Source organism: Amphiura filiformis, chromosome 16 (assembly GCF_039555335.1).
Source record: "Amphiura filiformis chromosome 16, Afil_fr2py, whole genome shotgun sequence".
NCBI lineage: Eukaryota > Metazoa > Echinodermata > Ophiuroidea > Amphilepidida > Amphiuridae > Amphiura > Amphiura filiformis.
The window spans coordinates 63746670-63769067 of record NC_092643.1 but is presented as its reverse complement, the minus strand read 5'-3'; the positions used below and the strand labels follow the sequence as shown (position 1 = coordinate 63769067).

At 37.7% G+C, this 22398-nt stretch overlaps 1 protein-coding gene across 2 annotated transcripts in view; it reads left to right on the top strand.

The window, feature by feature from the left end:
- Window positions 1-22398, top strand: part of LOC140136335 (uncharacterized protein KIAA0513-like) — a 132784-nt gene that overhangs the window by 105413 nt on the left and 4973 nt on the right. For both annotated transcript variants that reach the window (XM_072158061.1, XM_072158062.1), the window contains 2 exons: window positions 2167-2244; window positions 21982-22157. In XM_072158061.1, the coding sequence (XP_072014162.1) occupies window positions 2167-2244; window positions 21982-22157 (254 nt within the window). The remainder of the gene's footprint in view (window positions 1-2166; window positions 2245-21981; window positions 22158-22398) is intronic.

The window sequence follows — 22398 nt, the reverse complement described above, 5'->3', positions numbered from 1 at the left end:
AAATTGCCCATTGACTATTCTATTTGAAATCTATACTCCCTCTGTGGAAGACTTTAGCTCAATCTCTCCCAGGTTCCTAATGAAACACATAACATAATAGCTTATCTATTTTTAACTTTAAAAAAATATGTTGAGTTAAATTAAAAAGCCGTTATACACAGTATACAAAACACATAAAAATGTCCATATTATTTGATAATACTAGTTCACCCGTTGCTGTGAGAGGTAGCTGTGAGAGAGCAACTGATAGAGCCCTAGTACGAGGAACCCATACCGTAGTAGCTCTGCACAACGGTATGGGACAAAGTGTATACAAAAAGCTAGTGCAACGCAATTGCATGGTTTCAATTAGAGTTTGCACTAAAAAATACAAGGCTCCTGTAGCTTAAATAGTTGCACGTTTGTCATGATATTAATTACACAGCTTTTTGTACTTCTTACCTAAACTTCTATGCTTGAAATTTTAATAAATACTCCATTACTTTATCCAGAATAAATAAAAATTCAATAGCACATGATCCAAGTCGGTGCACCCAAACTGAGATGGCACTTCAGTGCAAACTTAGATAGGGCATCACCAATAACGAAAATGTCATACCGATAAATGATGTGTCTGTTTGCCCGTTTTTTAAGTTTGCCTTGCGAACTAATAGAGCCCTGGCAGCATGATAGCTATACTGTTTGACCCCAATGACCTCTATATGACCTTTTACCCTAAATGACCTGTTTGATGACCTTTGACCTTGGAAGACGTCAGTTTTATTTTATACATGGGTTTGAAATTTAGAAATCATTTTCAGCTATGAATGCTGGGAAGACATTGCGGTGTTCACTGTTTTGAAATTTCTGACAGCTGGGACATGCAGACAGGTGGCCAAATATTTCTACTTTTCTTTTTATGCACTGACTCGGCTTCTTCATTGCTTCATGGTATCCAATTGAGGGAATCATTTACATTTTCCCCCTAGATGACCTTTGACCTCGAGGGGGGCCCTTCGAAACCACCCGGTCAACAGGCTTTTCCCAATACCTATCCATATCCGAAATATCGGATCGATGCGTCGAAGCGTGGCAAAACGCATAGCCGGACAGACAGACACACACACAGACAGACACACTTCGCTCATTATTTTAGTATAGTAGATATTACCCGATCAAATGAAATAGAGTCAATATATTCTAATTTTGACATTTTAGCATTATTTAGTTATATTATCACAGAGAAGATATATTAACTATCAGTTCTAATTCCTGTCAAATATTTCATATGGGGAAGTTACATATTCTCAGCAGATTATTGGTAAAATTAATAAAAACCATAACAATTCAAATTTTAAATTAGTCAAGAAATGTTTGAAACACTTCCTGTTTGATTAAGTCATATAATTATGTTATGCTTTATGAAAGGGAACAGCTGCTGCTGATAATAATGGTTGCAGTATCATAACCATCAGGGACTGCCTTTTGAGGAGAACGAGAGCAATCACTCTCTGCTACTATCCTTAAATCGAATATAAGAGAGTGATTTTAGCTCTCCTTAGTTGACCATTCCTCCTTACATTCTATTGTAAATACTCTAAACAACTCTCCTTGAAGGTTCCAGAAGAGCTACTTAATGCTCTGTTGCAAATTCCAAAAGACAGTCCCTGAACCATGCAGGTATAAGCCCACCCCCTATTTTTCAAAACATTCTAGAAACAAGGGTGCACTCAGCTATACATAATAAGGCCGGTATTAATTTGCTTTCAGTAATCAATGTTTTGCTTTCACATTTAAGAACAAATTTTAAAAATTATCAGTTAAAAAGTGATATTCCATAGTAAAGCCATACTTGAAACATCAATATAAATTATAGAAATTACTAGGACATCGGACATATTATATATACAAATTGGGAAGATTGTTTTTGTTTTAATTCAAGATTCAAGTACTAGCCACTTCCAGGTTATAAGCCCACTCCTACGTTTCGAGTGAAATTTCTCATCTGGGGGTTACAGTACTTAAAAAACACCATAATTTATATTTCACTAATGACGTACCTTCAAAATGCCATAATCCATTTTCAGAGGAAACAATTATAGGTAAGCCTCCATTAATTTCATGACCAATCACCAAGTTTTAAAGAAAGCACTAGTAATAATTTTACTATGGTTGTTTACTTTTCAGGAAATCATTAAGGTTCTGGAATGCTTCCTTCTTTGATGCTGTCCATACAGAAAGAAAGCAAAGATGTCCTGATGACAGGTATGTACAAATGAAGGAATTTCTTTTTCATTTCTTTTATTTGTTATGAAGGCTAATTATTGACAGACAGCAGATCTCTATTTAGGTGCTGCTGATGGGTTGGCATAGCTAATTTACCTCCTGCTTGAAGCCAATTCTGGTTTGTAGCTACATGTATTGGCAGGCAATTTGACAGGATTGCAGCAAGAAATGATCCTCAAGCAGCAAGAAATGATCCTCTGTGTGGAAGGCCTGTCTGTCGCCTGTCTACCTTCAAACATCTTGTAATATCTACTTATAATGTCCGTACTGTAAATCAACAAGGGAAAATGCATCAGCTATTCATGGGCTGTGCTGATGCAGGTATTGACATTGCCGGAATTCAAGAACATCGTCTCATTACACCAAGCCCAACCGATGAACTTTGGTCAGATGATAGGAACTGGGTTTTATCATTCAGTTACCCATAGACAGAGAAAGGAAAAACCAAACGGAAATCACATTTGCCACACATATCAGCCATCCAATAGGATCGCATTTATTTTGCTTATGCGAATCAAATACATCATCAATGAATAAGCATTTAAAGATATTTAATACAACATTATCAAGCAAAATTGTCTAAGGCTTCAGCAAGCAAGCAATAAGCATATTAATAGATGGCACATCTGAATATAAAATAAGGATACCGGTATATATCACAGGACTGTGTGAGATACGCAGGCCAAAACCTGGGGAAGCTCGAAGTTAATCAAAACACATGATGAGACAATAATGGGGGAAAAGCTGCCCAAAATCCTCCCAGACGAGGTGCCTAAAAGTGATGCATATGTGTGACTAGGGTGATTTACGCTAGAAGCTGTAAGGGAACCTGCTTACAAGCAAAGCAAAATAAGCAAAAAGCTGAAGCCTTAGAAGCATATTAATTAATTGAATATTTCTTGGAGGTCGCGAGAAGTTTTCACGATCATCCTTGCAACTGGCTGGAGCTCGCGAGAAGTTTTCCCGAGCATCCTTGAAGACCAAGTTGTCTATATTTAGAAAAATATTATTAATAAATGAATACATGTATAAAAATAAACATTTGTAATTTACTATTTTTCATCTTATTCCATAATGTACGCCTTATATGGCTATTTTAATATAAATTATTTGATTTTTGCTACATCATTTTCCTCTCAAAATTCTTAAACTGCACATTAAGTAGACACAAAATATTTCCATGCAATGGTTGGAGCTTGCGACAAGACTCCCAAGCGTCATTGTAGGAAAACCTAACGAAAGAAGCCTACTATAATTAATGTCTTGTTTAAGGAAGATGAGAAAATAATTGTAGCTTTAATTACCCTTTTTTACTCCTTTTAACACAAATATAAGCGTTTGTCCTTTGTAGCGAATAATTTTTTATTAATTACAAGATGCTATTTTTTTGCTCACATTGTTGCAATGTTATGCGAAAACTTCCTCATGAACCACTGTCGCCACTTCTAAACTTGCCCCTTCTTTCAAAAATGAACACGAGATCCGAGCATGACGAAACACCAATTTTTGGGAGTGGCGGGTGGGAAAATAAATATTTTGGATCCTTATCGGATGAAATCTGAATGTGATGTGATTTTTCGGGGAAAAACCCGAGCCGACCTTTCTTTGAAAGGCCTGTCCCCATTGGTCCATGCAACGACCCGACCAGAACACGCAATATGATTGGACCAACCTACACGAGCCCACACGCAGCGCCAAACAGGTCATATGACAATCTCACCGGTCGAAGCAAGATGACCTTTTTGAGGTCGCCAAAAGGGCGATAACCTTTCTCTGCTTAAGTAAATTGGTTTCTTCCTGACAAGCATTCAGAAACCTTATTCTGCTACCAAGCAAAGGCACGGAGGAGTTGGTCTGGTCATGTCCAAGCACATTCACAGATGTCTTAAGAGTGTTGAAGCTGTTTCCGAGAGGATACTATTTGTAACATTCCATGGCAACCCTCAGCTCAGCATCACTGTTATATATGCCCCCACTGAGTGCGCAACATCTTCTGACAAGGAGGAATTCTATTCATCTCTATCTGACCACCTGGATGGTATGAAAAGACACAACATCCATCTCATCCTTGGCGATTTTAATGCCAGAATAGGAACAGACAGTCATCTTTCCCATCCTTGGGTCATTGGTCCACATTACTACCATGATTCAACAAATGACAATGGTGAGCGTCTGGTCAACACCTGCCAGGAGTACAATCTCAGACCGCCCAGATGAGATTCCCAAGCAACCCAGGAACCGTCTCTGGACTTGGACCCATCCAGCTGGATCAACCCATGCACAGCTAGATCACATACTAATAAACAGCAAGTGGGTAAATTCTCTCCGCAACTGTCGAGCATACAACTCAGTAGAAGTGGACTCCGATCATCGTATTGTGAGCATCCGCCTAGCTGCCAGTCTGCAAACTAGCAAAGGAAAACCTTGCAAGAGACCAAAATTCAACTGGAAGAAGTTGCAAGATCCTGATACAAAGGAGGAATTTCAGCTGGAGCTATCAAACAGATTCCAGGTCTTGAGCATGGATGACACCACACCCATCTCTGACAGGTATGAGACCTTCGAAACAGCGGTCCATGAAGTTGCCGAGAAAGTTATTGGAAAGCAAGAGCCATGCGGACTATCAAGTTGGGTATCAGATGCAACCATCAGACTTAAACTTGAAAGGGATGAGGCCAAAAAGCGGTACTCCATTTCAAAGTCTCGTCAATCTAGAGAAAGATGGAGGAACTTGAACATCAGCCTTAACAACTCCTATAAATCTGATGAGCTTGCTACCCTCAATAAGCAGATGGAAGACCTGAAGCTGGCCGACGAGATGGGGAATTATACCACCACCTGGAAAATTATATACTCGCTTTCTGGGAAGAACTCAAGAAAAGGTGTGAGAGTCAAAGAGAGAGATGGATCAGCTCCAACCAGTGACCATGAACTGCTTGAGGAATGGAAGGAATATTTTAGCTCACTCCTTAACAACGACAGTGGCACAGCAGCTTCAGAACTTCCTGCACCAGCTGTTGAAGATCTTCCTATTATCACTGAGCCCCCAACTCGTGAAGAAGTAGTCAAAGCAATAGCAGCCATGAAGACCAACAAGGCAGCAGGATTGGACTGTGCTATAACTGCAGAAGCACTTCAGGGAAGAGGGATAGCATGATTGATATGATTCTCGAATTCTGTATGGAAGTATTCTCAACGCTGACACCACCACGTCAATGGGTTACTGAATGTAATCATTCCTCTACCAAAGAAAGGTGACCTCTCTCTCATGACAAACTACCGTGGTATTTCGCTTATGTCCATTGCCGCAAAAGTGTACAACAAGATCCTTCTGAACAGGATCCGACCCCACATTGATCCTTTACTGAGAAGCAACCAGGCTGGCTTTAGATCTGGTCGCAGCTGTGCTCAGCAAATACACATTTTGAGGAGGATCATGGAAGGCTTCAAGGAGTACCAACTTCCCTTAACAGTCACTTTTGTGGACTTCAAAAAGCCTTCGACTCCATCAACAGGTCCGTCATGTTTTCAGTGCTGCGGCATTATGGAATACCAAAGGTTGTGGTCAATGCCATCCAGGTGCTCTACAAAGACTCCAATAGTGCCGTTATGGTAGATGGCAGTATCTCGGAGCCTTTCTAAGTAACACCTGGAGTGCTTCAGGGTGATGTGTTGGCACCATTCCTGTTTATTATCCTGGTAGACCACCTTCTGATGAAATCAACTTCTGGAATTGACGCTGGAATTGTTACCTATCCACGCCGGTCAAGCAGGTATCCTGCCAAGATGCTGAATGACCTGGATTTTGCTTATGATATTGCCCTGCTGGAATCTTCCATAGACCGGGCCCAGTCACAGCTTACTAGGACTGCAACTGCAGCAGCAGATCTAGGCCTTGTAATCAGCGCACCTAAGACAGAATATATGACTGCAAACTGTAACGCCTAACCAGCACTTGAAGTCTATGGTAGTACCATCAACCATGTCACAGACTTCAGGTATTTGGGTTCCAAGATGGGCTCTAGTGTTGGAGACCTAAAAGAAGAAAAGCACTAGCCTGGGCAGCTTTCTGGAAACTGGAACGCATGCTTTGGAGAAGCCCGTCCCTGCCAATCGAAACAAAAATCAAGCTGTTTCAGACAATGTGTGTTACTGTCTTTCTGTACGGGTGCGAGTCATGGGTAATTACCAAGGACATGGAAAACAAGATCAATGCATTTGCAACATCTTGCTACAGAGTCATGTTAAACATCAAGCGTGTGGATCGGATTCCAAACGAAACCATCTACAACCTGACCAACACCACTCCACTGGTTGCCTAGACTGTCCCACAGTCTCGGTTCGGTCCGCCTGGATAATGGAATATAGGCCTACATAATAACATAATAGCCTATCAAAATATGCCATAGTCCTTCACCCCCCGATTCTAAATACACAGCGCCCAAAACCAATTCACAGCGCCAAAAAACCAATTCCTCTTTCTACACAAATTGATGCCACTACACTAATCACACCTCCTATATTGAACGCTAAATTTCAGTGACCGCTCCCCACGCCGAGACTGTTCCGAAGTGTTAGAGATTTCACTTCCAAAAAATCGTTCACCTAAGCCCGTGATTCTGGTGTCAATTATATGATAGCCCCGCCCCAGTTTCAATTCAAATGATGTGATGCGCTGCGCTGGAGATCGAGTTTGGGACACTTGTAAACAACTGAACGGTATTGAGCTCATCTGGCACGCGTCAGACGCAGTCTGGGGACATGGTATGCGCAAGGCAACAATATTAAGTTCACTGTTCACTGCATAAATAAATCCTATTCATGATGATTTTATTTAGCAAGTTGAAAATATGATGTTTAAGGATGTATTTAAAAAAGACTATGCAAAGAAAGTGTTAACATGAAGGTCTTGTTTGCACGCTTTTCTCTTCTCATAGTTCTACAGTTTCTCAGGGCTATTAACGTGTTTTATCTGTCATGAAAAGGCCGTAAGCTAGTGTTAAAAAATGCGAGAAAATTACTCTAAGTTTAATGAACATTATGCATAAATTTATACACCAAGTATGGTAAAAGATAAAGTTTTTAGGCCTATCTATGTGTCGATCAGCATTTCTTATTTTAGCCAATATATCAGGATACTCAAAGTACTAAAACGATTTGGACAATCTCCCTCACTTCAGGGGCTGTGCAATAATTATGAGCTGGGCTATGGGGATTTCCAAATAGCGTATAACAATCTCTTGCACCTCCGGCCTGCCACAAATCACTTGCCCCCCCCAGTTTGCATATGTCAAATTTGTGGGATCCCAATTTGCAAATTTTAAAAGGTCTAGATAGGACCTACCTACAAGCTGTATCAAAATGATTGGTACCCATCAGTTTTCATCGATAATGGATGAGTCTTGACACATCAAAATTCAACACAAGATCCAAATATCTGGTAGGATAATTGTAAAACAAGTCACAACTATACATTCTGGACATTACAAATGTATCCAATGTTGTATTTGGAAGAGGCGGGCTTTTCAATAAACATCAAAATCGGTGGGTACCAATCATTTTGATACACCCTGTATATAAATATTTGCGAGTGCAGCAAGCGGGGATTTCCGTGCTGTTTTCCTAAGTCTTATAGCATTTGGTTTCAAAGACGCCCAGTGCCGCAGACAAGGGGGGTGCGTAACCCGGGTCCGTAAAAAGTGAAGAAAACATACTTTACTATGTGGCAGTAAAAGAAAAGATAAGGGACCTCAGGGGCCCGTAGAATGGTAAAGAAAAGATACCTTGTAATTAAGGCATATTTTCTTTGCTTTACTATATACTGGCCACCAAAGGTCTCTTTTCTTGTCCATTAGGCCCAAGGTATCTCTTCTTTGCTTTTTACGTGCCCTCTGAGGTCTCTTTTTTTCTTTTTATGGGTCCCTTAAGGGCTGGGGTATGAACGTTTGGACAGTGTTTATTTTGGGACATTAGAGCACATCAGACATATCGAATTGCATTCTGAATACGAAAAATGTCATTCTGATATAAAATAATTTTGATTTTTTGAAATTCGCAATTTAATACACATTTTATGGCAAATCATTAAAAATTGATGTTTTTGATATTTAACAGTACTTGAAGTAAACTTTATAAATCTGATGATTTATACTTAAAGTGTATAGGTGGGATAAAAAGCCGACGATCAATTGAAAATTTTGACCTTTCGTATAAAGATATGGATTTTTTTTTTTCCCAAAACACCAAACAAAAAATAAGGTCTTTTTGGGAAAAAATTCCATATCTTCAATATGAAAGGTCAAAATTTTCAATTGACCGTCGGCTTTTCCTCCCTGCTACATACACTTTAAGAATAAATCATTAGATTTATATAATTTACTTCGAGGACTGTTATATATCAAAAATTTGAAAAATATCAAATTTTTATAATTTGTCATAAAATTTGTATTATCTACTACATCTACATCTACAACAATACTTAGTAAAGTTGCCATAAAGGCAATATCTGACTAAGAACATGATTGCCGACACCGGTCGTCAAAAGACACGGCTCCAAAAGGTAATTAAACAACAAATTAAAAAGTAATATTACTGAGTCCTGCTTTGAAGAGGCTCAACTTTGTGCAATCAAGTAACGAAGAGGGCAGATCATTCCATTCCGGTATTGTGTGAGGGAAAAAGCTGAATTTGTAGGTGTTGGAGGATGGACCCATGACACGAAATTTAGCAGGATGAAACTGACGAGTGCGAGTGGCAGATTGTCTTTGTATGTAGTCTGGGATTGGAACAGATATTTCTTGTTGCTGAATCTTGTGCATTGTGATGAGTCGTGACGTTTTTCTTCTGTGCTGTAGAGTTGGCCAGTTCAATTTGTTGAGGATATCTGTGACAGTGCCCGGGGTGTTCCTGTAGTTGTTGGTGCAGAACCGCTGCTGCTCTTCTTTGTATCATTTCCAGTTTCTGTATATCTGTTGCGGTATGAGGATCCCACACTACGCTACTATAATCTAGGATAGGTCTGACAAGTGCGAAGTACATTTGTTGCTTGATTGATGAAGGGCATCGCCAGAGATTACGTCTTACAAACCAGAGAGCTTTATATTGTGATTTTCAAAAATGAAAATTATTTGATATCAGAAAGACATGCTTCAGATTCAGAATGCAATTCGATAGGTCTGAGGTGCTCTCATGTCCCACAGAAAATACTGTCGAAACGCAATAAACGCTCATTTTAGATCCCTTAACTCTCTTCACGCTGGTGTCGACTACAGACGACAAGTTTCAATTATTTTTTTAATTCAAAAATTTCAGAAATGTAAATTTTCATGACCATACTTGGAATCAGCATGAAAAATGCATTAAAATGAGTACAAACACGCCTAGTATTGATCCAGTAGTTCTTAAGATAGCTCTTGATATTTTGAGAAAATATTTCAAAACTTAACTTTTTCCATTGAAGCGCATGGCTAGCACGCAGAGCACTAAGGTATCTTTTCTTTGCTTACATACTCACTGAGGTCTCTTTTCTTTCCTTTACGGGCCTATGGTATCTTTTCTTTGCTTTTTACGGGCCCACTACGGTCTCTTTTCTTTTCACTGGTCCATTATAAGGTCTGTTTTCTTTGCTCTTCTTACGCGTACGGCTCATTAAAATCAAACAATTTGCTTGCCCGTAAAAAAAAAAAAGCAAAAGAAAAGAGACGTGCATTTAAAAAAAAAATCAAGATAGGCTTTGAAGCACACCCTCTAATAAATATTTCACTTGATTTTCTGTTTGATCATCCTCGATATAATGAAATCTTTGAGAAATCAGGAGAGTGCAGCTTAATCGTGGGAACACTAATTGCACATTTTCGCCGCTTTGCCCGCATTGTGCCCATCAGTTTATTAGGCCTATTTGATCATTTACCTTAAAATTGGCAATTTTTCCGCGCTTCGCACGGAGTTTGTTTCAATACCTATGGTTTCAATAAGTCCAATCTGGGAGCAAAACTCCATGATGCACTTATGGTCCATGGCAAGCCCGATTCGACCTTTGTGGCATTAAACCCAGTTAACAGGATATTAATCCAGTAAATCGATTCAGTAAAGCAAATACGCTCATGCATTCGATCACTAACGACAACCAGCTTCGGTCGATTACCCCAGCTGCAGCGTGTGTAAACTCTAATTTGCATAGAGGCTGTACGTGAAATTATTGATTGGCTCCAAACAAAGGATTTGAACCGGTGCACCGTAATCATGTCGCAGTGCAGTCCATTCAATCAAATGTTGTCATCAACCTATTTGATCGCAGTGCATTGTTATGTGTGTGAGACGAACTGTCGCGGTTGATTGCAATCAAACAAACGATGTCTTATGTATTACTTTGTTCCGTGATGAAAATCGTGATGTTATTTAATCACTCTCGAAAAAAGTATTTCTTTTGTAGGCCTATTACTTTGTTTTGTGATGAAAATCGTGATGTTTTATTTCATCACGCTCTAAAACAAACGATTTCTTATGTATTACTTTGTTTCGTGATGAAAATCATGATGTTTTATTTCATCACTCACGAAAAATTGATTTCTTATGTATTACTTTGTTTCGTGATGAAAACCGTGATGTTTTATTTCATCATCACGCTCTATAACAAACGATTTCTTATGCATTATATTTGTTTTGTGATGAAAATCGTGATGTTTTATTTCACCACGCTCTAAACAATAATTATAGTTAAATGCATTTAAAGAAAAAAATCTTATTAAAACAGTATGTTGTTTAGAAAAATGTAGAAAGTGATGATGATGATGATGATGATGATGATGATGATGATGATGATGATGATGATGTCTCCAAAAGTGTCCCGGTTATTTTCTTGCCCTAAATCGTGCGTATCTATTAATAAGGCACTTCAATAATCAATAATCAGTCCCGTGGCGGCCTCCACTAACTGGCTACTAACTAGGGTTATGGGCGCTGAATTTCATGTTCACTGTCACTTACTCATCAGCGAAGTACGACCCTTTGTCAACCACCTACAGTACCCAATTTCGGCATACTATGTAAGAAACTCATCATGATGATCGAACAGAGAGTACTTTAAATGTAGCTTGTACCGTTTTAAATGTGGCATTCTTCAGAAGTGAGCGGTCCGTTTACCAAAATGTTCGGTCAAATCTCCATTCAATTAACACGGGACGTTGGCTAGCTATGTCTTGCCCTCACTCACTATTTTACCAAAGTACGAATATTTCTGAGCATCTAACCTAGCTGTAATTTTAGGTCATGTTAGAGGAATATATTTGCTAGAAGTTTTGAGAGTACTTTTAATATTGGCGGTTATTTTTCACACATTGACGTTAACTAGACAAATGCCTATTCTTCTAACATGGCACGATTTGTACAGGTCACAGCTCAATGGTGAGAGCACTGTGTATTGTGTATAGGAAAACGGACAGTAACTGCAGTATGCGCTAATTCAAATTGCAAATTTTGACCAACTTAACGATTCATACTTGGATCATTTTAGCTTAAATTGGCTTAAAATTGGCAATTTTTTTGCACTTCGTGTGTAAGTTGTTAAGAGAAGCTTTATTTGGGAGCAAAATGCCACTTTAGAATTGCAAATTTGTGCGCACTTTGCCATTTGTCTCCTTCAATGTTCATATTTGATTTATTGGCAGCTAAACATGCTACTTTTGCTCCGCTGCAACATTATGTTTAAGGATTTTACACCAACCTCCGTCCCTCACCACTCACGCCACTGTTGCCCCCCCCCCCACACACACACACACTTATCACTGTTTATGAAGTCCTGCACATCACTGATCAAAGGGTCCTGTGTGTTCACATTGCCCCCGGCCCGTAATGGCTCTCGGCGGCACTGAAGACGTCCCATGAATATGTGACAAAAATTGCTTGCTTCCCCCCCTTCTCGGCTGGAAAAAGTAACATTGCTTGCCCCACCCTTCGAGACGACTGAGTATAAAATGTTTGCCCCAGCTCCAAATTTAATAATTTCTTACAATTTTTATTCATAGATACAGGGGCGTCGCCAGACCTTTTTCATTAGGGGGGTGTATAAGGCCCTATGTCACATGATCGATAACGCAAAATAACGAAACATTTTAATAAAACCTAAGAAAAGACCAGAATATTGTAAAAAAACACAAAATTGCACAACATTCTCTAAAATAACGGAAAATATCAGTAGATATTCTAAGGTAACACTTAATTTCAGGAGATATTCTAAAATATTTTGTTTTTTTAAGGATACTTTGCGTTATCGATCAAGTGACATAGGGCCTTGTATAAGAGTCAATGATTGCCGACGAGCCGCTAGCCGTCTGTGTGCCGACATACCAAATAGGCCTACTAGAGCGGTTGTCACTATATAGCTGAACCATGTTGCATCAGCCGGGGGGGGGGACTTTGTTTTCATTTGACACCTTGGGGATCGTGGGCATACCTTCTTGGCATTTCGCGCAGGTTTTTATTTTTTTTATTTCTTGGACAAGTTTTTCCTATAAATTTATTGTGTTAAACATGTTTAACAAAAATTGGTAAATGTCGAAAGCAGAAACGAAAAATGGTAATTTGTTTGACCAGAACGCAGGGGGGTGTCTGAGGGGGGATGTTCCTCCTGAGGAGTAAGAAACTTGTGCAAAATGAAGACCTAATTGAAGCGATTTGATGGACCATTTTGACACTATAGAGTGTAAAATTTTAGTTCGAAAAAGCCCAAACAATTGTAAGTAAGAAACTTTTGCATAATGAAGACCTAATTGAAGCGATTTGGTGGACCATTTTGACACTTAAGGCCTAGAGTGTACAATTTTAGTTTGAAAAGCCGAAAAAAATTGTGAAATGGGCGGTCCATGAAGCCTTTCGTGCTAATTTAATGGACAAGTTAGCTTATATAAATTGTGTTTAACATAAATTGGAAAGTGTCGAAAGCAAAAAATGGCTACTTGTTTGTGCACTACAGGGGGTGTCTGAGGGGGATGTAAGAAACTTTGGCAAAATGAAGACCTAATTGAAGCGATTTGGTGGACCATTTTGGCACTATTTTGTGTAAAATTTTAGTTTGAAGTCTGGCAAATATTGAAAGCAGAAGCGAAAATGGCTACTTGTTTATCCACTACGCGGGGGGTGTTTGAGGGGATGTTCCCCCTCAGAAGTTCTTGAAATTGTTCAAAATGAAGGCCCAATTGAAGCCATTTGGTGCATCATTTTTACACTATTTAAATCATTGCTTTACAAGACTTGAGAGTTGAGACTCACAATATTAAAGCATGCATATTGGTGTTAAAGTCAGCACGGAGTCCGTCTTAATAATACTGACTTGGTCACAAATGTGACGACGCACGACGGCCCTGAATATTGGCGGGCGGCAGTAATTTTCACATGCTTTTAGGACGAGGACCGCCTTCAAGCAATGCCTAAAGTAATTGCAGGCCTATTATAAGACCTACTTCGATCGACCCGACTGTATGTTTTTTAGGCATAGGCCTACTATACGTGCAATGTTAACTTTTTTCTCTCAGCGGGCACAAATGTTTTTGTATTTTTTTTTTTACAATTTTTATTCATAGATAGAATTTTAGGAAACTCCACAAAATGAAGAATCTTGACTCCTTTTTTGGGTGCAAATTTCCTTCTTCTACGTCCCCATGAAAAGCCAAAAGTATAGCAAGATTCACTTTGTTATAAATGAAGTAAAAGAATATTCTGATTTATGAGCATAATTTGCTTGAAATTTTATTCAAAAATGATTTTAGATTTATAGTTGGGTACCCTTTTGGGGGTGGGGTGGGGTATAATTTTCCTTCACCGAAGACACACTATAACTTCACCGTCCAAAAAGAATTAAAAATAAACAAAAACAAACAAATCAATATTCATGATATTTTGAATATACTTTCTTTCAATGTTTTTGATATTGTTTGTCAAATGTAATTCCAATCCCACTTCCTTCAAATCCTTCGAGAACTGATCCCATATTACATTCAGCACAAAATTCTCAGCAGTAAAAAACATACCTAAAACCCAGCCTAAAATAAAATATCTTGCATTTCAATTACTCGGAAAAAATTACTCAATTCTTAAAAGTTTCAAATCACTAATAAATGGTAAAGACACTGTATCACTGTCAAACTCGATCAACATTACGCGTTATGTAAATAAACCACTCGACTTGATTGAGTCCTATTGTCCATATGCGTATATGTGCGCGTGCGGTTTGCAAATGTTTGCTCATTATTTATCAAGGGAAGCTTCTTCCAATATCGCCGCTCCGCCAAGCTGCATTGATTGGTCGGTAATTGTAGTCGCTTACACCACTGCTTACACAAACGGTGAGGCAGTGAGAACACGGACGTGGTATATAGAAAGATTGCGTGACTCCAAATCCGTAAAAGTGAACTTCCAGCAGTTTGTGGGAGCTGGAAGTCAAATTGCCTACAGACTGGGAGGGTCCGTGTATTGGGTTGATTTTTAATGCTATGTAATCTACATTACCAGTCGTTCTCCACGGACCCGAGGGAGGGTCTACTGGTTGCCAGAGTCAAGATTCATCAACTCAAATTTCTCGGCCATATACTGCGTCTTGAAGATGGCGAGCCTGTGAAAGAATATGTGCTTTATATTCCACCACATGGGAAGAGGAAACCGGGACGGCCGCGCACACTGTACTTACAGTATGTCCAGCACCTCCTGGGAGATACTGAAGGGATGCTGCAGCCAAACAAAATTGTTTCGCTTGCCCAAGATCGCATTAGTTGGAGAAAGCTTGTAGTCGCCTGCTCCGCAGCCGACTGATGATGATGTGTGGAAGGCCAAGTTGGACCTCCCTTGGTGTTTTCATATGATTTTATTGTGATATGATTGAGGCTAGGCAAGAGTCAACTGTATGAAGGTCAGGAGTAGCTAGCTGGCACAAAAGATCTGGTGCTTTGCCATCAAAACTTGTAATGAAAAAGAGCATGACTATAATAGGAGTTTATCTGTATTATGAAGTTTGTAGGATTATGCTCAGAAGAAGTGTGGAAGATTAAGGTCACATTTTCCATATAGGTGATGTATGGATTTCAACTGGAATAGCCCAATTTACAGAAGCATAGTAAAATGTAGCACATGGATCTTCCCAGTGCGTCAACTCAGTGAACCATATATGACAGCAACATTGTTCTAATTTTGGCAAAAAAAGGGTCTATAAAATCCAGTTTCCCCTCATTATTTTCAACAAAATTATGACAGTTTAAAAAAAACCAATGTTCTTGAAATGGACGAAAGAAAATGACATTTTGAATTTTTGGAGTGTATCATGTGTGTCACCTTTGAACACAGGGCTATCAATCTGGGTTGGAATTCAAACCAATGTACATTAGATGAACACATCACACGTCCATGTACAGATTCATTTGCCCATTATGAATTTGTATTGCCAGGACTGACAATGCGTTATTCCATTTGAAATCCATACACCCCCTATGTAAGACATGGCCTTAATCTCCCACACAGGGGGTGTAGATTTCAAATGGAGTCACCCATACAGGTAACCCCATTTGAAATTCACACTCCTTAAGTGGGAGATTAAGGTCCTTTCATCCATAGGGATATATGGACTTCAACTGGAGTAACCCAATGTGTTAAAACAGACACATAGATCTAATAACCTTCACTTATCCTCATTGTGATTTTCATTTTTAAATATTAAAATGCTTTAACAGAAAAAAGTACCACAGGTAGGTTAGCTGTGAATGTCATTCTTGATTTTTGAAATGTAAAGCGCTTGAACTAAAGACTCATAGACAGTGTTGCCAAAACTTTTCAGCGTCAAGGCGCGGCGCATTGACTCGCCAGGCCGCGGTAAATGATTCTCAAGTAGCCCAATTTTAAGCTTCCAAAAAAGCGCCCAATACCGGATATTTGGGCGGATTTATCCGAATTTAGAACGCAAAACACCCAATTGGGCGGAAAAGCACTTGACTTTGAAACTTCCGGTACTTACTGGGAAGTTACTGACCGATCAATAAATGGTCACAAAACCCATTGTAATTTCAATTTGGAGCTTCAAAGACTCAAAACCTTTATAAATCGGCTAAATTGAAAGGAAAATACATCAAATTAGGGCCGCTGCCTGAGACTGTCAAAAGTAGCCCAATTTTAGACAAGTAGCGGCATGCTTTTTTGAGTAGCGGCAAGTGATCGCCAAGTAGCCCAATTGTGCGCCTAAGGCGCGGCGTTGGCATCACTGCTCATAGATGCTTTATTTGAAAAATAATGCTGTATTTTATGAGTTGGGATTAAGAGTTGTAGTTGCAGTTGCTCATCAGAGTTGGTTTAGAGTTTGAGTAATAATCATCTATGGAATTATGAACATTTTCTGGCCTCATTACTGCTAAATGGTTGGTCCAAGTATATTAAAGTAATTGCATAATTAGAATGGTAGAAACTTGATGAATCCAAATGTGACAGATTTGTGTGCAAATGCCTAGTTTTGTAGAAAATCATAAAAAGCATGATTTTGACCAACAATATTCTAAACATAATGGGATACTCCCTTCAGTTGGTAGACACCAACCTTAAAACTATTTTACAACTCTAATTCTAAACTGATCTAGTCCAGTTGAGAATCCAAACACCCCATATGGAAGACATGACCTTCTCCTATGCAGGGAGTGTGGGTTTCAAATGGGGCTACCTGAATGGGTGATCCCATTTGAAATCTACACCCCCTGTGTGGGAGATTAAAGTCATGTCTTTCATAGAGGGTGTATGTATTTCAACTGGAATATCTCACTGCCACTCCTAGTGCTGTTAACTGTAAACACAAACTCTATCTCTATAATGCAACTGCAATTCCAACTCTATATGTGACACGATCTGGTCCATGGGGCGGGGGGCCAAAGGAGGCATTTTTGAAAATTGAGTTACTGTAATTATTACATAATACATACAATAGGCTTACTGAAAACACCAAAGGTCTAGCATGCTTGGTTTTAAAGTTATGACGTTTTTTGATGTGTATTTTCTTATGTATTTTATTGTTTTTTAGGCCATGTTTTTATCTTTATCTCAATTTCAAATTTGCCGCCTTTGGCCCCCATTGACAAGATCATGTCACATATTGAATTGAACTAAAAAAAAGTCTATATTTGTAATATTTGTATTTTTCCAATCTGCTCAAAGATCCAGGGTTCAAATCCTTCAGGGATCAGTAGAATTGTCAAACAGTCACATCAGGTATATCGAGGGCTCAGTGCAACCCATCTCTATTAGCTCCCCTGGGTAATGTTGAAATGCAATCATGCTTATGAATAACATTACCCATAGGGGAGCTAAATGCATATTATTATACGCTCTCCCTTTTGGGATTGAGCACTTTATTCAAAAGATAGTCTAACTTGAGTAAAATGTTGTTAATACGCTCCTGTTTTGCAGTTGAGCACTTTCTGACTATCTCCGATAAACAGACTGACTCTGAATAGACTTTGGCTGTGTTGACACCATGGAATGTATATTCTTTCACATTCCCAAGTGATGGTAGTCCACCCAAAGCATGCCATCGTGTCGTCTGACGATTGCCTTTTAGGCATGAAACTCAGAGTAACGACTACCTATTCTGGAAGATCTGTTCTTTGAATTTTTATACGCTCTCCCTTTTGGGATTGAGCACTTTATTCAAAAGATAGTCTAACTTGAGTAAAATGTTGTTATTATTGTACTTATGAATAATATTACTCAGGGGAGCTGATGGAAATTGAATTACCCAAAGGAGCTATTGGAGATCCAATGATTTGATTTTGATTTATTTTATGAAGCAGTGTGCACTGAGCCCTCAATATATGTGGTAGAGAACAACAAAATTGGACCATTCTATTTAAAATCCACACTACCCCTGTGGAAGATTTTGGGAAATATCTTCCACAGGGGCATATGAATTTGAAATGGAATTGGCATGTTTACCAACTCTATTTGAAACTCACTCTGTGGAAAATATCTTAGAGGGTGTATGAAATTCAAATTAAATGGCCTAATGGGTTCATTCCATTTGAAATTCATACACCACCTGTGAAAGATATTTCCAACATCTTCCACAGGGGTAGTGTGGATTTTAACTGCAATAGCCCATTCTATCGATGTCATCAAAAACAATAACGTGCAATTGCTTATGCTTGAGTGGTTCAAATGATACGTAAGATGTGTCGTCATATTTACATCTTATTAGAAGTTTTCTTTCATTATGTGCTCAAGCCTCAATGTTTCCCTTTTTATTTTTTCAATACCTCTTTCTTTGTTTATGTTTTTTCTTCCCCCTTTTCATTAGATTATCTATCTCTTCTTTTTTTTTTTTTTAATATAAATTTTACTTCTTGTTGTGAGTCCTTGTCAATGGCATACAAATGATCAGGCCACTGTTTAACTTAGCATTTTTGCTGAGCAGGCTATTGTTTTGGCAAAGCATGCAGTTTTAATACACTTCTTAAGCATTGCTATGTATGCAAATAATAATCTTTAATGTTTTTATAGCCAGTCATTGTCTTCATACTTTTTAGGCTATGTAAAAATGACTTTTAACCCATCCCCATAAATCATGTTTAATAAATATGTCTAATAAATACCTGAATATGTATTGCCTAGTCATTCAGAACATTCATTTTTGAATTCTAAATTTCAGATTTCAAATCTCAAATATTTAAATCTAGAAATGGATTGGGCCTTATAAATTGCAGACTGGTGATGTGTTTTAGATCTTTTTTATAGTTTGTACTATTATAGTGTATCTGTACATTAAGCTTCATAATGTTTATAATGTCATTTTTAATGTCATTTTATCTGTCATTTGTGATGCGATCAAACTAAATGAGTCTGTTGTCAATCAAAAATAAAATTCAGTTTTCAATTTCATTACATGAGCCATTTTCAGAGCTTTAATTTGCTGAGAACCCCATCATAATTGGACTTCAATTCCAGAGATATGGTCATTTTTCGTGTTGCCCAGAACAATAAATTATAAAGAAAGTTGAATAGGGGTCTACTATTATTGGCTATATCTGAAAAATATTCAAAATGACTCATTTTGCTTGATAGCATCACATTTTAGCATTAGGAATTACAAAAAATATTTAGCCTTTTGTGTCCTGATTCTCAGAATGAAACTAGCATTAAAAGGTATAGGCCTATAAAATTAGCAAATAATAATTGAAGCAATATCAATGATCTCAGAGACAGTGTACAAAAATCACAATTTGTAGCATAAGCCAATTATATTTTCAGATTATTTTTTCATACATTTTTGTTTGGGCAAAAATGAAGAAAACTGCCATGTTAATTTTTCTGAAGCTCCATTCAAATGCATGTAGGTACCCCTGGCATAGCTACAAGTGTCCATACAGACAAACTCCTAAACATTTACCTACATATGTGACACAATCTGGTTCATGGGGGGGGGGGGGCAAAGGTGGCAAATTTGAAATTGAGATCAAGGTAAAATTTGGAGTAAAAACATTAAAATACAAAAGAAACAGACATCAAAAAACTTCATAACTTTAGAACCAAGTATGCTAGATCTTTGGTGTTTTCAGTAAATGATAGCTTATAATCAAAATTATTTGATATCAAAAGGATATTCCTCGTATTTAGAATGCAATTTGGTGTGTCTGATGTGCTCTCAGGACCCACAAAAATACTGTGCGCATGTCGCTATCCAAGGCCCTCAACTTCAAATTCTTATTCAGTGAGAGTGATCTATTTCATAGATCCTTAATCTGATCGGACAATCACATGATTTTGGGTGTCGTCTATCAGGCCGTAGATGACCCTTCGTCAACACAAACATTATTGGTAACATGCTTGTAGAGGTTCATGTATGTATGTATGAACCTACTTCCCATTCCAGAAAAATACAGCACCAATTTTTTGGGATTAAAAAAATATTATCAAGTTCAGCCAAATGATATACATGTATCTCAATCATAATCATTCGTTGAGTACTAACTGGAGATAAAAGAAAAAGTTCACTATTTTACTATTTTTCCTTGAGCCAAAAACATGCATTTTCGGCATGTTTGCTTGATAATCAAGTCACACAAATCAAGTCTAAGCATTCAAAATATTGAGTATATACCAAAATTTTGCTCTAATTTTCACTTTTTTGTGTTACTTTAATTAAGTGATTGGTTGTATTTATGAACCATGTCTTTTCCAAAAAATAGAATGCATAAATTGAAATTTGATATCATACATTTCAAGTTTTAGACTTGATTGTCACAGCATATGAAAAATTCATACATTTGGCCAAATAGTGAAATTGAACGTTGCCAGTTAGGTACTAAATGAATAATTAGGATTGAGCTGTGTTTCATTTGGGAAAAATATTTTTTTAATCCGCAAAAAGTTAGTGCTGTATTTTTCTGGAATGGTGAGCAGTAGTAGATAGTAAAAACAAAAAATCTTATCGTTTATCCTCTAACTTTAATGAGACATAAGAATTATAGCTTGCTGTTTTGACTCTTAATTGCATCTGTTGCGGTTATCAATGCACTCACATACATCACTTTTCTTAAAGAGAGACTCAATTTTAAATTTTAATGCCCCATTCATTTTTTTTTCATTAAAAATACCCAGTAAGCAGACGGCACCTGTTGCATGAATAAAGCAATTGACAGTAGCAGTAACTTACAATACTATATTATCTTATTAAAGGCTTACATCATGACATTAGAAGATAATTGTTTATGTGACATGAATAAATGCAAGCATGTGTAATCAGATGCAGTACGTGTAACAGTTTAACCTTTACTTGAAACCATAATGGGATAAGCTTGCAACCATTAATAAGAATTATAGCTTGCTGTTCTCACTCTTAATTGCGGTCTGTTGCGGTTATCGATGTGCCCACATTCATCACTTTTCTTAAAGAGAGACTCAATTTTAGATTTAATGCACCTTCATTTTCTTCTATAAAAAATCTTCAAAACATGGAGAAGAAAATGATGTGCTAAAATTCAAAATTTTAAAAACTACACACACAGTCTTCTAAGACAAAACCTCTCATTTGTTGGCCTTATTCCTTTTATTTTAACAATTAAATTGTATAGTTGTGCATAATTTCAACATGTGATCTGCATCACAATTACACCAGTGATGCATGATATAAAATGTAATTTTACATACCATTAGCAAAGAAAAACATATTTAAAAAGTATTGACATTGTCTGCTGAACGAGCTCATTGCATTCATTCTGTCTATGTGTAATATGTAAAAAATAAGATTATGCATACATTATTCTTAAACATATACTTCCTAATGAGATTATACATACATGTTGCAATCTTAAATTCAGTTACTAATCCCTTACGAAATAAGTGACAGTAGGGATAGTTGGATATTCACAAGTTTGCATTATGTCAAATATTTATTTAATTTTCTCTGCATTATTTTATTATTTTATTTTATTGTCATATTTGTTTCTGATAGACTTGTGTGTAGTCAAGTTAAATTCTGCTTATTAATGTATTAATTGGTCCTTTATATATTCTAAATCTCATATTACTTGACTACTTCCCAGGCATATAGCCAAGAGGTAATTGCAGAACTCCGGATTTCAATTTACCAAAATATGCAAACAAATTTAAAACCATGTCTGCTATATATAGTGTTGTCTGAAATTCGTGCAATCTAACATGATCCCTAATAAGATCTTGACTTAATCTCTTCTTCTTTTTCAGGGGCACTTGGAAGCATCAATCTCATGAGGAGAGAGCTAGCACAGAAACTCAAGATGAGAATATCACATTTGGCCAACTGGCGACGTTCTTGCACAACATGATGGAGCTTGGGTTAACTCAGGATACGACAGTGGCGTTTTTAGATAAGCAGTCTATCATTGGAAACCTGAGCCCAGGTAGGTAATAAGGGGTCTATAGGTATATGCTTTGTACAGTACCTTAAAGCCATAATGTGTGATTTGCTCCACAGTGACACCCTCAATTTTTGTTGAAATTCTACTTTTTGCATGATTGTAATGCCCAATGAGCTACTAAAATACCGTATGAAAGACCAAGTCTGAAGTGCTTTAATTACAGTAAAATTTAAGTTTTTATAATAAAATCGGAGATCTCCGGTTTTATTCATAGTTCACCGAT